Below are 21828 nucleotides of genomic sequence, written 5' to 3'. Positions count from 1 at the left end.
GGTATATACTTAGTGAGGAGCTAATGCACACAACAATAGGGTGAGATTTTTTTTGGCTGAGGAAGATTTACCCTGAGCTAACACCTGATGCCAATGTTCCTTTTATTGCTTGAGGAAGATTCATGCTGAGCTAACGTCCTCTATTTTGTATGTGGGTTGCCGCCACAGCATGGCTACCGCCAAGTGGTATAGGTCCACACCCAGGAACTGAACCTTGGCCGCCAAAGTGGAGCACCTCAAACTCAACCACTAGGTCATGGGGCTGGACCCCAGTTTTTTTTAAACAGTTTTCCAAAGCAAGAAAAAAGTGGGTCGGATATATTAGATAGAAACACTATTCCAGTATGTGAAACTAAATAACTGAATGGCCAGCTGCCAAGGTAGCTGGAAGTTCTTGGTTAGTTGAGGGAAAAAACCATCCTCTGTTCAGTCTCAGGTTATGTGACCAGAACTCGAGCTCCCTGAGGATAACAAAGACGAAGCGGAGCCCACTGAAAAAGGTCAGTGACTGCACCAAAACAAGACTGGAGGCAGGAAGGAGACCAGGCATGAACGGCATTGCTGGCCTGGGAAAGATGCCACCTAGTGACCGGCAACAAAAATTGGTCCTCGTGATATTCTTTACTGGAGAAAATCCCATTATAAAGAAAGGTCATTCTCAATGCAATGGCCTTGTACATTAATTTCTTAAATACTCTTTTGGAGTCTTATGCAGGTTGAACATTTCCCAATGGAAACCTACAGAAGGAGAATTTCCACAGTGGGGAGAAAAAGCTTTCACCACCTAGCCCCTGATTTCTCCTCGCCCAGGAAGCAACACAGGATTTGGAAGGATGGAATTAGAGGAGCTTGCAGATGCTGTTCTGACCACTGACTCATGAGTCAGTTTGGAAGTAGAGTAATTGTTCATCTACAAAAGGCTTTGCTTAGCCCCTGCTATCAGAGGGTAATGAAATGGCAGCTGCATCTGGCTGGGCACTGAGGGAAAGTGTTCTGCTTTCTTCAGCCATGGAGAGAACAGCTGTGCTCTACAGCATGGAGGGGCAAACCCAGGAGCTGAGGAAAGTGTCAGTATTAGCATCCTGCAAGGACTTCAACACAATCAATCTGAAACCTATCACCTTGCAAAAGCATTTACAGAGAATATGACTAAATATGAATACAAATTATGACTATGAAGTGAAATCATTATTCAGCTTGGTTCACTCCTTACTTCATCCAGGGAATCATGACATTAAATCCTTATCTCATGCAATATAAATGAAATGATATCATGAATTTTAAAACAACATCAATACAGGTACCTCAGGCTCAACACAAGTTCTTCTGATAACTCAAAGCAATAGGCTGGGGACTGATCAGGTAAACCCGAGTCGACACATGCTGACACTGGAATCACCGAGTTGTCAGTGACATGTTAAAATTAAATAGAGTAACAAGGGTGCCAGGAAGGATTCTGCAAGGAAAGAATAGTCCTTCCAACAAATGGTGCCGGGACAACTGGATAGCCACATGCAAAAGAATGAGGCTGGACCCGCTACCTCATACCTAGACAGAAATTAACTAAAAATGGATCAGAGACCTAAATGTAAGAGTTAAAATTATAAAACTCCTAGAAAAAAAAATCAGGATAAATCTTGGTGACCCTGAATTAGACAGTGGTTTCTTAGATATGACACTAAAAGCATAACCAATAACAGGAAAAAATTGATAAATTAGACTTCATTAAAACTTTGTACAGCAAAGGACATCATCAAGAAAGTGAAAAGACAGCTTAGAGAATGAGAGAAAATAATTGCAAATCACAAATCACATAAGGGTCTAGTATCCAGAATATATAAAGAACTCTGACAACTCAATATGAAAAGATAAATAACCCAATTTAAAAATGTGCAAAGGACTTGAATAGACATCTCTCCAAAGAAGAAATATAAACAGCCAATAAGCACATGAGAAGATGCTCCACTTCATTAGCTGTCAGAGGAATTCAAATCAAAACCACTCTGAGATACCACTTCATACCCACTTAGACTACACGCAGTTTCTTTGTAAGTTTCCCCTTTTAGATCAGTGCTGTCCAACAGAAATATAACGCCAGCCACAGATGTAATTTTAAATTTTCCAGTAACTACATTAAAGTAAAAAGAAACAGATGAATTAATTTTAATGGTGTTTTATTTAACCCCATATATCTAAAATGTCATTTCAATAAGTAACCAATGTACTAAATTATTAGGGTATTTTTACTTTTCTTTCATGCTAAGTCTTCAAAATCTGGTGTATATTCTCTACAAACAGCACATCTCAATTTGGACTAGCCGCATTTCAAGCATTCAAGAGCCACATGTGGCTCATGGCTAGGCACTGGATGGCACAGTTCTAGACTCCCTGTGGAGCTTCCTGTGTGCTCATCCATCACTGTGCACTGCGTGTCATGCAGTAAATACATGTTGAATGCATGAACATCTGCTCTCCACTACACCATAAAAATGGAATCATAGCAAGGTTACTCAAGTGCTTCCTAGAAATCGCTGGGTCATTTTATAAACTTAGAGGACTCTTTAAGTTCCTAATGCTATAGTGCTCAATCCTACAGATGATACGGTCATAAATTTACCACCAGCAATGAGATTTAAAAGGATGGTGGGAAGCTGAAGAGCAGCCCTTGACTTTTATCACAGGATATCTGAACAAAGTACTTTGCCTTTTTAATCTCTGGGGCCCCTATGGCATTCTCCCATTTCTAATCACTCAAACTTCCTCTTCCCCAAGTCCCATACTCCAAACCTCCAAAACCAAATTCAAGATGATTTCACCTCCTGCTTAACAGAGAAGATAGTATCCATCAGATGTGAACTCTTCAAGCATGTGACCCATCTTCCAGCTTATCTAACGTGCCTGAATTCGAGTCCTGTTGTGTTCATACATTTCCTCACTCATTGAAACTCATCCCCTTACCTGGGCTCTGGCTCCCAGCCTTTCTGGGACTTTCCTCATCCAGTATCTCCTTTCTCCCCAGCTCTATTAATTTAGTCTGTTTAAATAGCGTCTCCTCAACGAGGTCTGTCCTGACCCCTATTTAAAACCGCAATTCTGTCACACCCTCTCCCTACCCCCTCTGTTTTCCTCGATGGCACTTTCACCTTCCACAAATAGCTTGCTTACTGTTTGTTTCCTAGCATGCTAGCACGTCACTAGCATCTAAGATCAGTTAAGGAAAAGATCTCCGTCTTTTGTCCACTGATGTATCCTTAGAACCCAGAACAGATACTCAATAATGATTTGCTGGGTTGAATCAACTGCCTGCAGAAGGGCCTGAATCCCTTCCTGCTCTTGGATTTTGCTAATTCTTGCCCCCGATTCATGTCTGTATACTATTAAATTGTTCTGTTCGGAGGAGTCTTTCATAGATGGAAAAAAACTCAGAAAGTCTTCCTTTATACATGTCCTTCCTGATCCCAATACTCTGGGCGATATTCCCACATATGCAGAAAAGCAAAGAAAGAGAGGGCATCTCAAGAAGCTTAGGATAAATAGAACTGAGAATGGTCCTTCATAAATATTTTCCTAAATTCTTTGCCCACCCCAAGCTAATTAAGTGTTATCCTTCATTAAGTTGTTTTAAATTGCAAATTATTTTTCCAAAAAAACTAAATCATATATGCTCATAAGACTCCTGTCCTTCAAGAGATCCCAAACCTACAGATCACAAAATTAAAGTCTGAGTTCAAAAGAATAAAGCAGGATCAGTGAGAAAGGTCTTAATGTGCTGGCCTGGGAGCAGAGTGGGATGCAGCCAACCAACCAGGGCTCTTACCTGTGCCAGGCCGCTCGGGAAGGGATAAACTCCATGCAGGCTTATCACTTAGGTCTGCTTCGGGCGCTCCTGGCTGACCTGGAACCATAAAGGTGAGGGGCTGCTTTGGCTAGAGAGGTTCTTGGAATTCCCTAAACTTGCCCCTAAAGGATTTTCCAGCAGTCCCTATTCTCCTTCCAGAATGTCCTGAGATTCAGGAGAGAGAGGCAGAGAAGAAGTACAAAAGGAAAGAGATATGAAGAGAAAAGACAGAGAGAGCTCATGCCTGATGTCCCAGGTATACCACCCTCAATCATGAGAGAATGAAATACATCATCACGAAAAAAGAGAGCAATAAGCAAGAAGAGAAGTAACTCTGTGAGACAAAGCCATCAATTCTGCATGGAGATCATGTGCTGCTACTGCTCCCGAGGCTGACTTGACACCGTGGTGAAGCTCCAAGCTCCTGAACTCCAAGCTCTTTTCATTGCCCTCAAAACATGCCTGTCCTGTACCCTATTCCTCCACGGCCTGCATCTGCCATCTAGCAATGGTGGCAACAGGTTCCTCATCAAGACAAATGTGCCCATACGAATGCGTTAGTTACTCGTAGCCAGCCCTCCTGGACAAGAGAATAGCTTCACCTAATTCAAAAGTGTGTGAAGTGTGCTAACCAGTCATGGTCTTAAATGCAGGTAACCCTCGTTTCTCTACATGTAATAGCCTTGCTGAACAGAGACATATGATGGGTGTTGCTGGGAAACATATGAAGGGCGTGTGTGGGGGGGAGACTATCTTTAAGCAAGTGACCCATTCACTTGCACTGCATTACAGTACTTGCTTTCTATCAGTCTGTCCTAAGTAAGGAACTTGACAGACCTCCAAGACTGAACTTTCTTCTATAATATTATATATTATACATAGTTCAAACCATCATTTAAACAAAGGAAAACACTACTTTATTTGGCATAAAAACCAAATGTGTTTTAAATGCTATATAATTTAAACCAGTCTCTCAAGTTCTAAAGTGAATTAAAATGGTACCTGATAAGAAAGTTGTGAGAAAATTGCCTTTTGAAAATAAATGAAACATATATATAAATTTTTCAAGGCTAAAAATTCTAGTCCAGAATAAAGACATGTATTTAAAAAGTGTAGACTTACTTCCACTCTTGAGCAGTCGCTTTTCTTCTTCCTTTAGCTTGTTCTGCATCAGACGGAGAGTATTTTCAGCTTCCTATGGAGCAGGAAAAACAAGATTCAGAAGAGATGATCCTTTTGGGGACTGTTTTATTATTCTTTACCTATTTGAGTAAGTACTGCTAAGTCTGTGATACAGAACCAGAAAAGATCTAAACCAAAGGAAGGGGAAGAGAACCAACACTGCCAGAGCAACTGTTACGGTGGGGAAACCTGACACCCTTTCTCTCTGTAATCACCCCAGCAGCCCTAGGAAAGGAGGCTCCCAGAAGTGACACAACTGGCTGAAAATAGGCCTGACTGGCCCCCCAAACTCATGCTCCTCGCACTGCCCCTCACTGCCTCTGAAGAAAACTGAATGACACAACGAAACGCCCATCAAGTGTGCCTACATGGGATGTTGACACAGCAACAGAGGCATCAACTATGGGACAGTATAGGCCTCTTGCTCTTCAAAGAATAAAGCATGAATTTTATCGTTTTTCTGCCCTGCACAATTCCAGCCCTGAAAGATGTTAAACGGTGGGACTGATTAGGATGGGAAAAGAAAGAAGGAAATACTAGTCAATTCCTAGACGACAAAAAAACCACTAATACTTCAGTTAGGTTGCAAAATGTGGCCCTGATTATTGTCAAATGAGAGAATGGGAGAGGAAATTGGTTTTTAAAATTTTGCTGTTGTTCTAAACATTAAAAAGAAAGCACTGCATTTCATGTATGAGATATTTTGAGGGAGCAGGTATCAGAAGCACAGAGAGTAAGTATGAGTGTAGGAGAAAAAGAGGGTAAGTACTTCTTGAAGGAAGGAACAACATGCATCCCAAGGCATGTTCTTTGGTACTTTCTCTGAACCCAGTAGTGGCCCAAGATGACAGTACAAAATGGTAAGTTTATTTTCACTGGCTCTTTACTGTTCTTCCCAGGAACGCAATGTTTAAAATGTCCTGAACTCCAAGCTCTTTTCATTGCCCTCAAAACATGCCTGTCCTGTACCCTATTCCTCCACAGCCTGCATCTGCCATCTAGCAATGGTGGCAACAGGTTCCTCATCAAGACAAATGTGCCCATACGAATGCATTAGTTACTCGTAGCCAGCCCTCCTGGACAAGAGAATAGCTTCACCTAATTCAAACGACCAGGTTTGTAAGAAGACTAGCGTAACCTTTATACCAAAAGCTGTCAAGGACAGTGTGAGAAAGGGAGATTGTAGACCAATTTCACCATGAACACAGATTCCAAATGACTATTCTCGGTTTAAGTAGAAATATCCCTAGGGGACAAGGGCAATTCAAAAGTGCTAACAACTTAGTCCAACTTCCTTTACTCTGAATTCCATATTTATCAACTCACGCTAGGATCTGAAATACTCTTTCCTAAATGGCCTTAAACACTGGGATGAGAGGAACTTATAAAATAGCTGGTCAGGTTCTGGATCATATATATGTCCCACAATAATTAATTAACTGCAATTTCTCTTTATAAATCAGTCTCCAATAAGCTACTTTGGGTGATTCCATTTACCAGGGCTTGAAATCTTTAAGTGAACTGACCAAGTAAATTTTTAGATTGGTACTCAAGACGAGTTACATAATTTGTGGGACCCAGCACAAAATAAAATGCACTTAAAATCTATTAAGAATTTCAAGATGATGACAGCAGAGCATTAAAGCAAGCACAGGCTTTTCTAAGTTTGGAGTCTTACGCAACCATACAGGTCACGGGTCGGCCCTGTCTGTGTCCTAATTCACCAAACCCTGATGATAACCTAACATCAAAGATTTGACAATCCTGGAGTCCAGGCTACATGACCAGCAAAACAAAAGAATTACATAAGTAATCCTCAGACTGATCAGGGGGAAAAATATTCACTGATTTTTTTTTTTTCACAATGATGTTTACAAACTGTGATGTCAGCAAGCACAAAATGACACACCAGAAGGGATGGTGTGTACAGAAGAACGGACTAAGACTTACTTCAAACCTCTCTTGCTCCATCCTATGATGATCTTCAAGTTGTTGTTCCAGATAAGCCAGATTTCGAAATTTCTCTAGATAAATGTCATACTGCTTTTGCAGTTCTTCCTCAATCTTCTCGTATTCATCCATAAAGGCTGGCCTAGAATAACCAAATGAAATAAAAAGTGAAAGATTAATCAATATACAGTAGTTTGAAACTGGTATTCAGACTTCCAGATTCCATCATTGTTTTCTTTGGAAAGCCTTTTTTTTTTTTTTAACGATTTTATTTTTTTCCTTTTTCTCCCCAAAGCCCTCTGGTACATAGTTGTATATTCTTCGTTGTGGGTCCTTCTAGTTGTGGCATGTGGGACACTGCCTCAGCGTGGTTTGATGAGCAGTGCCATGTCCATGCCCAGGATTCGAACCAACAAAACACCGGGCAGCCTGCTGCGGAGCATGCGAACTTAACCACTCGGCCACGGGGCTAGCCCCATGGAAAGCCTTTAATTGGAAAAAGTTCTCCATTCTCGTAAATGCTTAAAGCTAATTTCCCACTTTCTCTTCCCTACCACCAAAATAAACATACTTTTTTTTTTGCTGAGGAAGAGTCACCCCGAGCTAACATCTGTTGCCAATCTTCCTCTTTGTGCCTGACAAAGATTTGCCCCTGAGCTAACACCTGTGCCAATCTTCCTCTATTTTGTATGTGGGTTGCTGCCACAGCATGGCCATTACCGAGTGTGTAGGTCCGTGCCTGGGAACCAAACCTGGGCTGCTGAAGTAGAGTACGCTAAACTTAACCACTAGGCCATGGGGCTGGCCCCAATACTTTTTTTTTTTTTTAATCAAAAAGTAAGATGTGGGGGCCGGCCCCATGGCCGAGTGGTTAGGTTTGCGCGCTCCACAGCAGGCGACCCAGTGTTTCGTCAGTTCGAATCCTGGGCTCAGACATGGCACTGCTTATCCAGCCATGCTGAGGCAGTATCCCACATGCCACAATTAGAAGGACCCACAACTAAGAATATACAACTATGTACTGGGGGGCTTTGGGGAGAAAAAGGAAAAAATAAAATCTTAAAAAAAAAAAAAAGTAAGATGTGCTCTTTGTAAAAAACTTGAAATAATCCTGAAATTATGAAGAATAAAGTAAAAAGTACTCAGGATGACATCACCAGGTATAAGCACTTAATATTTGACATACATCCTTCCAGACTTTTCTATGCATAGATCCATATAAGAATGCATTTTTTAACACACATTAAGTATATTACCTTAAATGAAGCTCTGTAGTCTTTTTTTCTCACTCAATATGCCATAGATTTCAATAAAGAGTTAAAAAATAATCATAAACCATAGATGTTTCTCAAAATCACTAAGCTAAGTATAGGCATTATCTTAGTTGGGTTTAATAGCCTACTGTCTGGATGTTCCAAATTTAATCAGTCCCCTAAAAAGGGAAACATAAGCTGCTACAAATTAAAGCTAAGTTTTTAAACGATATAAAATTTAAAAACAAAACCATAACCATAAAAATCTGTTTCAACTGGTTTGCTGAATTTATTTTTCTCTTATTATTGTCTTAAAGGGAAAATTCTGCTCTTTTAAAAATAAACAGATACACTAAAAAATAATTTATAATGTTTTGGACTAGAACAAAGTGCAGAAATATTTCTATTAAAAGAATATGAGGCTTAACAAAAATGAATTTGTGCTTGAAAGGCAGAATTTTGTAATGAGACATCTATCTGGGGGCCTTGATTCCAGAGGTGGAAGAGATGCGGTCTTGCCCTTGGCTGGGAGGGAAGCCTTTGATGTTCCCTGGGTTACTGTCTGCTGTCCCCAGGTGCTGCCTTCCCGCAGATCAGGACAGTAAGTAGAGTGTGGGCCAGGCACCAGTATCTCAAAAGAACAAGACACGTTCAGAGCAGGCGCAGCAGCTGGACAGAGGAAGGAGTAAAGAGAGAAAAATAAAGAGAGAATGAAAACAGGGACAGAGTAGTGGCAAGGGAGAAAGAACAACAAAGAAACAGAGCAAGGGCAGGAGGGTACAGAGAGAGAGAGCAAGAGCAAAGAGAGAGCAAGCAAGCTCCAAGAAAACGTGAGGCACACACTTGAAAGGCTCTAATGAAGTAGAAGGCATTCTGCGTGACTATTATCCATCCACGTTCCCTGGAAAAGGTATTTCACTGAGGAAAAGTGAGAAGAAAGATGACTTACTGGTGTGGAATTATAAAAGTCTAAAATCTACTCCAATCAAGAAATGGGAGTATGTTTCTGCTTCCACCTAATTTATGGCAAGGCACAGCTCTTAGGAGACCAAGCCTTGTGGAAGTTTCACCATCTGGATTTACTTACTTTGCCTTGCGTTCCAAGAAGCTATAAAAGCTTGAAGGAAGGTTCAAGAATTAAGCAGTTTTCCAGACATAGTGAAAGCAGTAAAGAAAATGAGTTTAGCAGTGTGCTTGTTAGAACAAGCAAGACACGTACATTCTGAGGTAGAGATATCCTTATGCAAGGCTTTTTCCATGGCTTGAAGGGTTAATATCACTGACAATATATTCTCTCAGTCTATTTTAACTTTCAAAGACAGCTTTCTACTCACTCTTCAGGTGTTCATATCTACCTGACACTCTGCAGTGTCTGGAGTCGCTTCCGATTTCTTTCCAGTTCTAATTTCCTCTTTTCAATTTTAGCTTCTAAATTAGCTTCGTCAGAGGCCACATTATTGAGCAGGTCTTTAGTCTTCTGAACCTGTGCCTACATGTAACAGGAAATGAAATGAATGAGACAAGGTGCCACTAAGGACCTCCAACCCAACTCTTGGAAGAAAAGAATTTCTCAACCCTTCAGGCACAGCAAATTCACGCTAAACAGAAACAAAAATAAGCAAACAGACCAGAGCCATCACTCATTTAATCAACTATTTCCAGGGGTACCATCACAAAGGCTCAGAAAAAGTTATTACCCTTCTCTTGTTTTTCATGAGAAGAGGGCGTTTCTGCCCAGGAAAGCAAATGAAGATGGAAAGAACAATGTCCAGAGCAGAGGGGAGAGAGGCCCAAGACCTCTTGTCCAGCTTGCTTGTTTAGACTGGTCACATGTCACTCTGAATTGTTAGCCTGCCTTTATTTACATCGTTTAGGATACTTCCCTTGTTACAAATATCTGACTTATAGAACATATGCCAAGTATGGCTTTATTTAGTAGAGGACAAAAAGAAACATTAGCAGGTCCCAGCCCTAAGCCACTCCCCGCTGGGATTGAGACAGAAGGTTCCTCTCTTCCCTCTCCCTGGCAACTGAACCTCAACTACAGACTAAAATTAACAGAGAAACCACTCTATTTGTGAAGTCAGCAAGAAAGCGGCTCCCTCAGTGGCTCCAGGCGTGAACCAGACTTTGGGAGGGAGTTCCGGCAGCAGTGAGACAGAGGCCCTTGGGCAAGAGGGGGCTGAGTAAGAAAGTGAAGGAGGCGAGAAATCACTGACAAAACCGCAGGCCTCCCTATCCTTTTGTAAGAGCAGGTTCGTTTGAAGTAGGAGTAGTCAGACACTGTGTCTTCACACTCATGTTGTCTGGGAAGCTGGCCAGGTCGGGGCCTGTGGCTCAGAGCTGCAATCTGCCATATGAGGAATAACATCTAGAATGCAACCGAGTGTGGAACTGTCCCCCATCCCCCCAGCCAAGTTTGGACTCTCCAACTCTGCTTTAAGCTCCTGATGCCAAGATGGGGTTCTCCCCTCCAGTACTCTGCACATGTGTAGCACCCCACAAAGGTTTACTGACTGTTTACCAGGTCTCTGAAACACTATGGGGTCCACAAAGAAATCACTGAAGGAGCCCAGACACTCCCCATGACTCTCAGAGACAGCGTGTATTTGGAAGCAACTACTTTCATTGACAATGAATTTACGGTTTAATTTTTTCTGTCTAAGTACACTAACCATTTCCAAGATGCTTTCATGAAGTTAATCATATCACTAACCACCCATTTGCTGCAAGTGCTTTAAAAACCCCAGCAGAGGTGTGAGCTCACTCTAACAGGAAGAAAAGGTAGGTCTCCTTTCTGAACAAACAGCCCAAGTTGATGACAACTATTTCTCTGAATCAAAGCCAGATTGAAACCTAGTGAATTTATCTGACCACAAAAATAAAAACAATTTTTTAAAAAGTATCTGTTCCTCAAATAAAAAGGATCAATGTGATAAACACAATCTTCCCTAGCTTTCTAAAATAAATGGCCTATATTTCATAATCCCTTTTAAGTATCCATGTTGTTTTTAGAATTATCAAATATCATGCATATTTTCCAACAATGAAAAGATATCTTAAAAGATATTCAACAAAAAACAAACTGGGTCCTCATTTGGCTGTTCCTTTGTTTTTTTTTTTTAAAGATTGGCACCTGGGCTAACAACTGTTGCCAATCTTTTTTTTTTTTTTCCTGCTTTATCTCCCCAAACTCCCCCCCGCCCCCCGTACACAGTTGTATATCTTAGTTGCAGGTCCTTCTAGTTGTGGGATGTGGGATGCCACCTCAACATAGCCTGACGAGCGGTGCCATGTCGGCGCCCAGGATCTGAACCCTGGGCCGCCGCAGCAGAGCGCGGGAACTTAACCACTCGGCCACGGAGCCGGCCCCTCTTTTTTTAATATATACAGAGTGCTAAAGGCATATTCATACCATGTTAACTTGATTCAGCCAGAATATTGACAAGTACAATCATTCAAAAACTTTTTTTAATTTAGAAACAATCACAAACTCACAAACAGCAGAAGTATATACAAAGCAGTTTTTCTGGACCTCGATGAGAGTGAGTTGCTAACCTGATGTCCCGTCACCTCTAAGTACTTTGGTGTGTATTTCCTACGAATAAGGACTTTCTCCTACACAACCACAACACAATCATCACAGCAGGAAGGGACACTGATGCACTAGCACCATCTAATCCTCACACTCATTCAGGTTTCCCCACTTGTCCCTGGGAAGTCCTTCACAGCAGACAGGAGTCACCCTGGTGTTCAAGTGTCATAGCTCCTCAGCCTTTCCTGGACTTGCATGACCTTTTCACTGTTGAAGAGTACAGGCCATGGGACCAGCCCAGTGGTGCAGCAGTTAAGTTCGAACGTTCCGCTTCTCAGCAGCCCGGGGTTTGCCGGTTCGGATCCCGGGTGCGGGGAGGGCACCGCTTGGCACCCATGCTGTGGTAGGCATCCCACATATAAAGTAGAGGAAGATGGACATGGATGTTAGCTCAGGGCCAGTCTTCCTCAGCAAAAAGAGAGGAGGATTGGCAGCAGATGTTAGCTCAGGGCTAATCTTCCTCAAAAAAAAAAGAGTACAGGCCAGGTCATTTATAGAATGCCCCTCAATTTGCCTTTAGCTCATTAGCTGTAGGTTATGCACCTTAGCAGCAACAGCACAGACATGACTGCATCCCATCAGGTGTGCATGATTTTGATTTATTCCATTACTGATGATGTTCACTTTGATCACCTGATTAAGGGGGTGTCTGCCAGGCTTCTCATGTTAAGTTATTCTTTTCTTATTTGTAATGAATAAGCATCCTGTGCAAGAGCTACTTGGAAAATAAATAGTCTGTGGGGGAGCTAGAGCCTGTGAAAAATCTGCTGTTCATCAGCTTTCAATATTATCATTTGTTTTTTATATCAGTGATAACTCATGGTCTCCCATTTCATTCAAGGGTCTATAATCCATTGCCATAATTTATTTATTTTGATGCTTAAACTGTCCCTGGTTTGGCCAGGGGAAGCCCACTCAAGTTGGCTTCTGTGCCCTTTGACAGATCCCTTTCATTCTTTGAGTACTGCCTTGCTTTCTGGCACAAGAAGATCTTGTACTTTCCTGTGCCAGCTCTGGAATCAGCCATTTCTCCACAAGAACCCAGGATCATTTTAGTGGAGAATGACATTTAGAAGCCAAGATCTGGGTGCTAGGTGTGCTCAGAGCTAAGAAATGTATGGATGTGTATGTGGGTGTGCATGTGTGGGTGCCTGTGCATAAATATGACATATTTATGTACACAGACATACATACCCTACATGTACATAAACACATATCATAATTCATTCCTCATCCATCTGTCTATCTATCTGTCTATCTAGAAAACCATGCATTTAACCAACACTTCCAAATTCAGGGTTCATTCTGATTTTCTCCCTTTATATATTTGTACCTCCCTTCTCCAACAGTGAGAAACTTGGCTTCCGTTATTTTTAATATATCTACGTATTTAATCAATCTGCCTGTATGTAACTAATCTCCCACCTCGGCTGCCTTGCCCTTCTCACTGGGTGAGGCTCTGGCTCCCTGTGCTCAGTTGCCCAGAGAGTATTACCATTTTATGACAAGGGTATTATAAAAACCTATCAATCTTAGAATTTTCAAGATTTTATTTTTTCTTCTTCTCCCCAAAGCCCCCTGGTACATAGTTGTATATATTTTTAGTTGTGGGTCCTTCTAGTTGTGGCCTGTGGGATGCCACCTCAGCATGGCTTGATGAGCAGTGCTAGGTCTGTGCCCAGGATCTGAACCAGAGAAATCCTGGGCTGCTGGAGCAGGGTGCACGAACTTAACCACTCGGCCACGGGGCTGGCCCTCAATCTTAGAATTTTACATAACTCTCAGCAAATTCTTGTTTTATGCCTATTCCTAATTTACACAAGGCATCCCTGCCTGTGTTTACTGAACAAAATGAATCACTAATAATAAATGAATACCTGCTATGTGCCAGAGACTATGTATGACATGTACGGTCATAGTGAATGCTCATAAGGAGCCTATGAGGTGGGCATGCCATTCTCTCCATTTTACAGATGAGGAAAGTGAAGAACAGAGAGGTTAAGTAATTTGCCTAAGATCACACAGTGGGATTCAAACCCAAGCAGTCTAAGTCTAGAGTCCCCCTCACTATCTGCCTTCTAAACGAATGCTTTAGATGAGATGAGCAAATAACTGGTCGTGGGTGAGTAGTAAAGGATGATGATCATGCTATTTATATAGCGCTGTTTAAAATTAAGAAAACCTGAAAATCACTTAAATGCCCAGCAGTGAGGAATTGGTTAAATAGTGTGAAGAGTTCATAAAACAGAGCATTATTTACCAAAATTTTTGAAAAATTTAAGAGAATTATTAAAATTGATAAATTTTTAATAATATAAGAAATTGTTCTTATTTATAACAAAGAGAAAAACAATAGTAGTGAGTAACCTAGGTATTCTAGAATGTCCCCTCAATTTTTCATTTCCCCACTTACATATGCCTTCTCTGTTACTAGGCTTAGCTTGCTCTGTCCTATGGAGGCATGAAATCAATAGTTCTGAGTCCCAGGCACAAAAATATTAAATGAAAGCAAAGTAACCTTACCAAAATATCTTTTATTGCAATTCTCATCACTTTTTCAGTCTCATTTATTTCCAGAGGTCTGGCAATTGCTTCTGTTCTCAGTTCCTATAAGAGACAATGAAACAAAATTACAAATGTTTTCAAAAGTGGAATTCTCAGAACCAATACTCAGATCTAAATATGGCTTATGGATTGGTTCTCAAAAGTTTCATTACAACATGGATCTCTGATGCAAAATACTTCTGCCATCACCTCCTCCAAATGTCCTCCGTAATCTCACTGCCAACCTGGCCTCTCTCCAGTGAAAAACAGTGCCCTGTTTTTCAGCTACAGGCCCCATGTCCCCCTAATGCTACTGAATTGAATTTGCCATCTATCAAAATTGAATTTACCATCTATCATCTTTTCTCCCAAATTTGCTTCTTTAAATGCATTCTGTTCATGTGACCCCCAAACCAAGTGCAGCTCAACATGCTGTCTGAAGCCCCCTGCCAGCCTCTCCAATCTTTCTTGTGACTAAGTCTAAGCTGCCCATCATTGACAGCTGCAACCTATGAGAAGTCACCTTGGCCCTGCCCCTAGCATTAACCATCAACCAATCAAGGAGGCATGTGTGCCTATCATATCAATAGTGGAAACATCTGAGACATGGGATTTTAACGTGGATGCAGTTATGAGGTTCCTGGAGCACTTTAGCAAACTCTGCCTTGTGCTTCCTTTATTCCATGGTACACCTTATCTCCCCCACTGGTGGAAAACTATCGAGGGCAGGGACTATGACTTACTCAAGGACACAGAGCACAGTGCCTTCCCTGTGATTGGTGTTGGTCCTTAATGAATGTTTGTTAAGTGTATGAAAAACAAATACTGGATAGGGGCTCTTCCTCAGATAAAGACTGTACACAGAATTTGAGTACTATATTCATGGTCTCATGGCTTCCATGGCAACAGTTCAGCCATTAACTGTTTCATCAATTCATTACAGGACAGTGCTAAGAAAGGCCCCAGTGGAATCCTGGTGAAGTCTCACAATGAAGCCACAGCTCCACCAGCAGTAGCAAGTGACGAGCTCTTGTCTCTGGGTCTGTTAGGAACATGTGTAAACATGTGCACTACTGCAGTATAAACGGAAAACATGGAAAGCCTGGAGCTACCTGCTTATTTATCTAAATTAGCTATTAGACATTACTGGCAGTTTTGTTCTGCCAACTACCAGGTGGCAACCAGCAGTTCAGTATAGCAAGAGCAGAGATAATGACCTGGCACCCAAGTCCTCCACTTCCAGTTTACTCGTAAGGCAGAAATGAAAAGTGAGAGGAAAAAAACCATGACACTAGCAGCAATGCCAGAACATGGGCAAGGCAGTAACAGAGTGGTTATGGCTGACATACTTGATGGGAATGCAATGAATTAGATGCATTTAATCTAAAAACATTAAATGTGAGCATGTATGCTTCAAATGCCATAAATCCTTACAGGTAAGAATTAAACAATACTCCGTTTCTTCTTTTTTTTAAAGATTGGCACCTCAGCTAACAACTGTTGACAATCTTCTTCTTTTTTTTTTCCCTTCTTCTCCCCAAAACTCCCCAGTACATAGTTATATATTCTAGTTGCAGGCCCTTCTGGTTGTTCTATGTGGGATGCCACCTCAGCATGGCTTGACGAGCAGTGCCATGTCTGCGCCTGGGATCCGAACCGGCGAAACCCTGGGCTGCGGAAGCAGAGCGCACAAACTCAACCACTCGGCCATGGCGCCAGCCCCCCATTTCTTCTTAAACCAGTGGGTCCCAAGCTCTGCTGCACATTGGAATCACCTGGAGATCTTTAAAAACCAGGTGGCTGGCTCTCGCCCCCAGACATTCTGATTCACTGGCACTGGGGACAGCCTGGACATCAGGTGAGACTTAAAAGCTCTACAGAAGTTCTCTGGCAGTTTGAGGAACCGCACTCTTCAACAGCTCCTTGAGCGCAGCGGATGGAGCGAGCCCCTTGAGCACAGCGGATGGAGCGAGCCCCTTGAGCACAGCGGATGGAGCGAGCCCCTTGAGCGCAGCGGATGGAGCGAGCCCCTTGAGCGCAGCGGATGGAGCGAGCTCCTTGACTGGCACTGGCCAGCAGGACTGCAAATAAATTTCAAATGTAACATCAACTTCAACTGATTGTGACTGCCTAGATTATTGGTTCCCAAACTCCACTGTATGTTAGACTCACCTGGGAGACTTTTAAAACTCAGAATGCCCAGGTCACATTCCATACCGATGACATCAGAATGGAAACCAGGCATCAGCAGTTTTTAAAGATCCCAAGTGATTTCACTGGGCAGCTGAGGCCAAATTCACTGGGAAAAAGCATCATGATCAACAAAGTCTCCCAAAGGCACAAGTTGGAAAGTTTCAGCAACATGCCACATATTTGCCATTCCTGAACTATAAGCCAAAGTATTAAAAACAGACCAGTGCCCACCAAAAGCAGGAACAGCAGCTGACACTGTGGATGATTTTCCCACATGTTATTTCTTTAATCAGGTGCAGTTTAATAAAATCAGAACAAGGAAAAAACAGAATTAGAAAAGAAAACCTTGAAAATCTGCTTAGCTGAGTAAGTAATTAAGTTATCTGAACACTGCTTACCCTCAACTCTACCTCCTTGCCCAGCAAGTCATACAGAGATGCTCCTTTAGAGGTGATTTCAGAAGCAAGCTGCCTAGCTGCTTTCAAATCTGCAATCTGGAAGGAAAATATCAAAAACAGAAAGCTCAGTGAACAGTTTTTAATCGGCATTCAGAAACAACCAGTCTGTTAACATCAATTCCCACCTCTGGTTGGGATGCCTGACTACAGAACACATTTTCCTGAAGACACATATTGACATCCTATGGAAGAGAACTGCCAGGACATCAGTTTAGGAAACACTGACCTAAGTACAAAGTAGACCAATTCCAGGATACCTGGGTGTCTCTGAAAACCCAAATATCAAGTCAAATGTAATCTGCAACCAGGAGGGGTAGGAGGGTGAAAGCTGATGTGCTTGCTATTTGGACTAGGTCACAACAGGGGACCCTGACAGTAGCGGGGTGACCACAGGAGGGGCACCCTGAAGGACACACTTCCTACTGCAGAATCCTGATGGCCTATGTTTAACCCTCCCCGCCCCTCATTCTCTGCCTTTAGACTGCACTTCGCAGGCCTGCTGTGAGGCTCCAGTGAGTTGGCCTGCCTGAGGGCCTTACAGCAGTACTGGCTCCCACAAGGGTGGCAGCTATTGCTATGAAGAGGAGGATGAGGATTTAACATCTAGCCCCATGCACAAGCTCCTTTCTCAGGATTTGCATGTCATACCTTCTTCCTTGAAGATGCTAAATTTTCCGAAGAGCCCAAACAAACATTTCCCTGCTCTGCTCACTCTCCCTTCTCCCGAAACAACTAATTCTCTCTCTCCTTTACTTTCAAACCACCAGCAACAATTCTTCCTCTTCATTCACAGCTGATGACTTTATTTCCATTTCCTTAGTCCTCCAGGATTCCACTCCCACTAGCTCTAGCTTCTCCTACCTTACTAGCAGTAAATTTCCAGTTTTCTTTGCAGCAGTCTCATCATCTTGCCCACTTCTCAGCACTGGCGTGTACGAGGGTTCAGTTCCCTGACCTCTTTTCTTTTCACACACCCTCCTAAGCTTGGAGCTTTAATACCATCTATGAACTGAGGCTCAATATCTCCACTCAGACAGCTCATGGACATCACAAATTAAACATGCTCCAAACTAAACTTCTAAAATCTTTCCTGCCAAACCTGCTCCTTCGAAACTCTTTTCCATTTCAGTAAATGGCAACTTCACCCTTGTAGGTACACAGACCAAAACCTTTAGAGCTATGATCTCTGATACAGTATCCACTAGCCACATGTGGCCACTTTCAATATTAAATTATTTAAAATTAAATAAAACTTAAAACTCAGTTCTCGCTTGTGCTAGCCACACGTGGCTGGTGGTTACTGTACAGTGTGGCATAGATACAGAACACGTCCATCATCACAGAAAGTTCTGCTAGACAGCACTGCTTTAAGATCTTCCTGGTATTACCTGTTTTCTCTCAACCCACATCCAATCCCATAAGATCTACCTTTATAATATGTTCTAACCTCTGGCCACTTCCTTCCACTGAGGAATCTGGCTCCTGGTTAAAACCTATGTGTAATTTTTCAGGCCTGACCACAGGCCATTACAAAGGCTTCAACTGGCAGGCCTTGCGGGGGAAGCTGCTCCCACCTGCACACCAGACTTGGGGCACACCAGCGCACCGCAGTCTCTGAAGGGAGTTGCAGTCAAGGCCTCAGTTGCACTCCGGATCTCTGGTTGGTCATGTTCTCATAAATATCTGCATTCTTAGCCCCAGGACTTCCATTCCTAGATCTCTATCATCTGAGGCCTTGGGCCAGGGTCCTCTTCACACCTCTGCTGAGGCCTCCTTGGGGGTGGGGGGTGCACAACACACAGGGATGGGGACTTGAGGACAATTTGCCTCACTGACTCAGTACCCACTACTTTTCCACTCCTAGGCCTCCCCCTACATCTGCGCGCATAAAACTGCTGGAGCCTTTCATTCAGGGTTCCCTCAACAGTGAGACAATGCCTACAACCGGACCTTTGACAGGTGGGCCATTCCACAGGGCATGAAACAGGGGAGTCAATGCTCCCTCTGGTTTTAGCTTCTTGCTTATACCATCACAGTAAGCGGTTAAAGACTTAGCTTTCTTTTTTGGCTTATTGTTTTAATCAAGTTCTCTGACATCAGGCAGCGCTCAGCTCCCTCTCCCCTAGCTTGGCTGAGCTCCTGATATCTACCTCTCCCACAACCACTCTGCTCAAAGTCACCATCATCTCTTGCTTTCTAACAGGTCTCTCTGCTTCCACCCTTGCCTCCCACTTAAGTCTGATCTCAACCCAGCAGCCAGAGGGATCCTTTCAACATGAAGTTTCAAATCATGTACTTCTCTGTTCAAAACTCAATGATTTTCCACCTCAGAGTAAACATCAAAGTCTTAAACGTGGCTTTCCAGGCACTACGGGGTCTGTCATGGCCTTTCCTCCTGGTTCTTGTCACATGGCCTCCTTGCAATTCCTCAAACACACAAAGCACACTTTCATCAGAAGACACTTTTTCCCCTCCACTGCATGGTTCCCCCTTCCCTCCTTCAGATCTCTGCTGAAAACCTCATCCAGCCCTTGAGGCTGTCCTACCTCCCTATTTAAGATACCTCTCCCAGCCCCTTCCCTGCCTTACTGTTCTCCACACATTTATCGCATCTGACCTGCCATTCCTTCTGCTTTGTGGTCCCAGCTGAGCAGCAGGAACAGAGGATTTCTGTCCTTGTTGTTCATGCCTATATCCCCAGTGCCTGAACAGTGCCTGGAAGATAGCCAGCACTCTACCATGTTCCATTTTAGGGTTTGAGAAATAAATATTCGGTCCCTTACTACAAGCCTTTCGTTGTCCTTACCTTTGAGCCAAGATCGAACTTGAATTTGCTGATATCTTCCTCTCCTATTTTAGAGCCCTCCATCCCTTTAGTCTTCATAGCATTATAAAGGACAGAGGTGATCTTCAACAGTTCCTTCACCGCATACCCATCTGCTTGATAAAGCTTCTTAGTGTTGAGTTTTATATGTGCCTTGGTGGCCTATTTTCAGACAAAAAAAAAGTTTAAGGGCCTTTCCGTATAAAATCTAACCATAGATTTTTTTTTCCATATAAAATGTAAAATGTAGGTAATTTGAAAATGTCTCTACCAACAATTAGGATATAACCTGATCATACTAAGAGTCACACTTTCAAGTGACTCAGATTGTGAGTGGGTGTGTAAACTGATACAATCTTGATGGAGAGCAATTTGGTAAACAACAACAACAAAATTACAAATGATCTTTTGACCTAGAAATTCCAATCCTAAGAACTTATCCTAGGGATATACTCACCAACAAAACAATATCTCTATGTTATTCGTTACAGCAAAGTTTCAAAGAGCAAAAGTTACAAACAACCTAAATGCTTATCTATATAAATTACGTAAATTAAGGTATATCCATGCATGCAATACTACTCAAGTGTAAGAAAGAATGAGGACACTCTGTACGCATTTGGAAAGTTCTCCAAAATGTACTGTTAAGTGAAGAAAGCAAGATTCTAAACAGGTGTATAGGATGTCACCATCTGTGTAAAAGGAAGGAGAAAAAGCATATTTTACTTGTTTATATATGCATAAAGAAACTCGGGAAGATATTAAAAATAGTGATTACTGGAAATGGAACTGGGCCAATGACATATAGGACAGAAAATTATTTTACTCCATGTCGTTTCATGATTTAAAAAAAATTTCTGAACCATGAAATATATTACCTATTCAAAAATAAATAAATAAAATTCTTAACAAATAACTAATTAAAAACAAAAAAATTTGTTGGTGAAATGGCTTCACAGAAACCTGGTAATGGAATAGTTTAGAAACTTGAAAGTAGCCCTAACTAGGACTCATCTTTTTCTAATGTATTTAATTTTACAATTCCATCAAATAACCATGAACTAACCATGAACTGGGCAATTGCCTTAATGAAGAAAACTCGATCTTGTTCAGTCTCAACATCAGAAGGGATGTCAGTCTGAGGTTCATACCTATCAGAGAGAGAGAGAGAGAAGACACAATTAAGCAGGAAGACCACGAAGAAGAAAGTGGACAACTGAGAGGAAGTGGATCTGTAACAGGAAGCTGAGTCCCCAGCTAACCTAGTAAGGTTAAGAAAGACTTCAAAAGCAACACAAAATTCCAAACACCTGAGAGAGCAAATCCTCACCTAAGAATAAGTTTAACTGATTTCAAAAATCAAGGGGCTTGCCCCATGGTGCAGTGGTTAAATTCAGCACGCTCCACTTCAGCAGCCCCAGTTTGAGGGTTTGGATTCTGGCATGGACCTATGCCACTCATCAGCCATTCTGTGGCAATGACCCACATATAAAGTAGAAGAAGAGTGGCACAGATGTTAGCTCAGAGCTAATCTTCCACAGCAAAAAAATAAAATAAAAATAAAAAGTGGGTGCTCAGCTTACAAAATTAAGTCTATCTCAGACCTCAAAGTTGAATTAAAATAATCAGCACTATTACTCTGGCTGACAGCCCTTGACCCAGGGCTAACTAGTTAGCTTAGAGAAGCAGCAGAGTTGTTGGAATTACTTTCTTCAAGCTACTGATGATCCACCAGGGGTCAGCAGACTGCAGCCCTTGGCCTCTTTCTGTACAGCCTGCAAGCTAAGGTTGTTCACCTTTTTAAAGGGTTTAAAAAACACAAGGTAGGCCCGGCCCCGTGGTGCAGCAGTTAAGTTCGCACGTTCTGCTTCTCAGCGGCCAGTGGTTTGCCGGTTTGGATCCCGGGTGCAGACATGGCACCGCTTGGCAAAAAGCCATGGTGTGGTAGGCGTCCCACATATAAAGTAGAGGAAGATGGGCATGGATGTTAG

General features: G+C 42.2%; 1 protein-coding gene across 6 annotated transcripts in view; it reads right to left on the bottom strand.

The window, feature by feature from the left end:
• Positions 1-21828, bottom strand: part of CLUAP1 (clusterin associated protein 1) — a 35759-nt gene that overhangs the window by 9904 nt on the left and 4027 nt on the right. For 4 of the 6 annotated variants that reach the window (XM_046667705.1, XM_046667708.1, XM_046667707.1 and 1 more), the window contains exons 3-10: positions 20904-20988; positions 19820-19999; positions 16954-17049; positions 14342-14425; positions 9579-9712; positions 6971-7112; positions 4961-5033; positions 3818-3895 (exon numbers count right to left, since the gene is read on the bottom strand). In XM_046667705.1, coding sequence (XP_046523661.1) covers positions 3818-3895; positions 4961-5033; positions 6971-7112; positions 9579-9712; positions 14342-14425; positions 16954-17049; positions 19820-19999; positions 20904-20988 — 872 coding nt within the window. The remainder of the gene's footprint in view (positions 1-3817; positions 3896-4960; positions 5034-6970; positions 7113-9578; positions 9713-14341; positions 14426-16953; positions 17050-19819; positions 20000-20903; positions 20989-21828) is intronic. The other 2 variants (XM_046667710.1, XM_046667711.1) reach the window with 1 other exon arrangement.

The sequence above is a fragment of the Equus quagga genome, chromosome 7, assembly GCF_021613505.1.
Source record: "Equus quagga isolate Etosha38 chromosome 7, UCLA_HA_Equagga_1.0, whole genome shotgun sequence".
Taxonomy (NCBI): domain Eukaryota; kingdom Metazoa; phylum Chordata; class Mammalia; order Perissodactyla; family Equidae; genus Equus; species Equus quagga.
The sequence above is the reverse complement of the archived record's forward strand: the minus strand, read 5'-3'. Positions and strand labels throughout refer to the sequence as shown.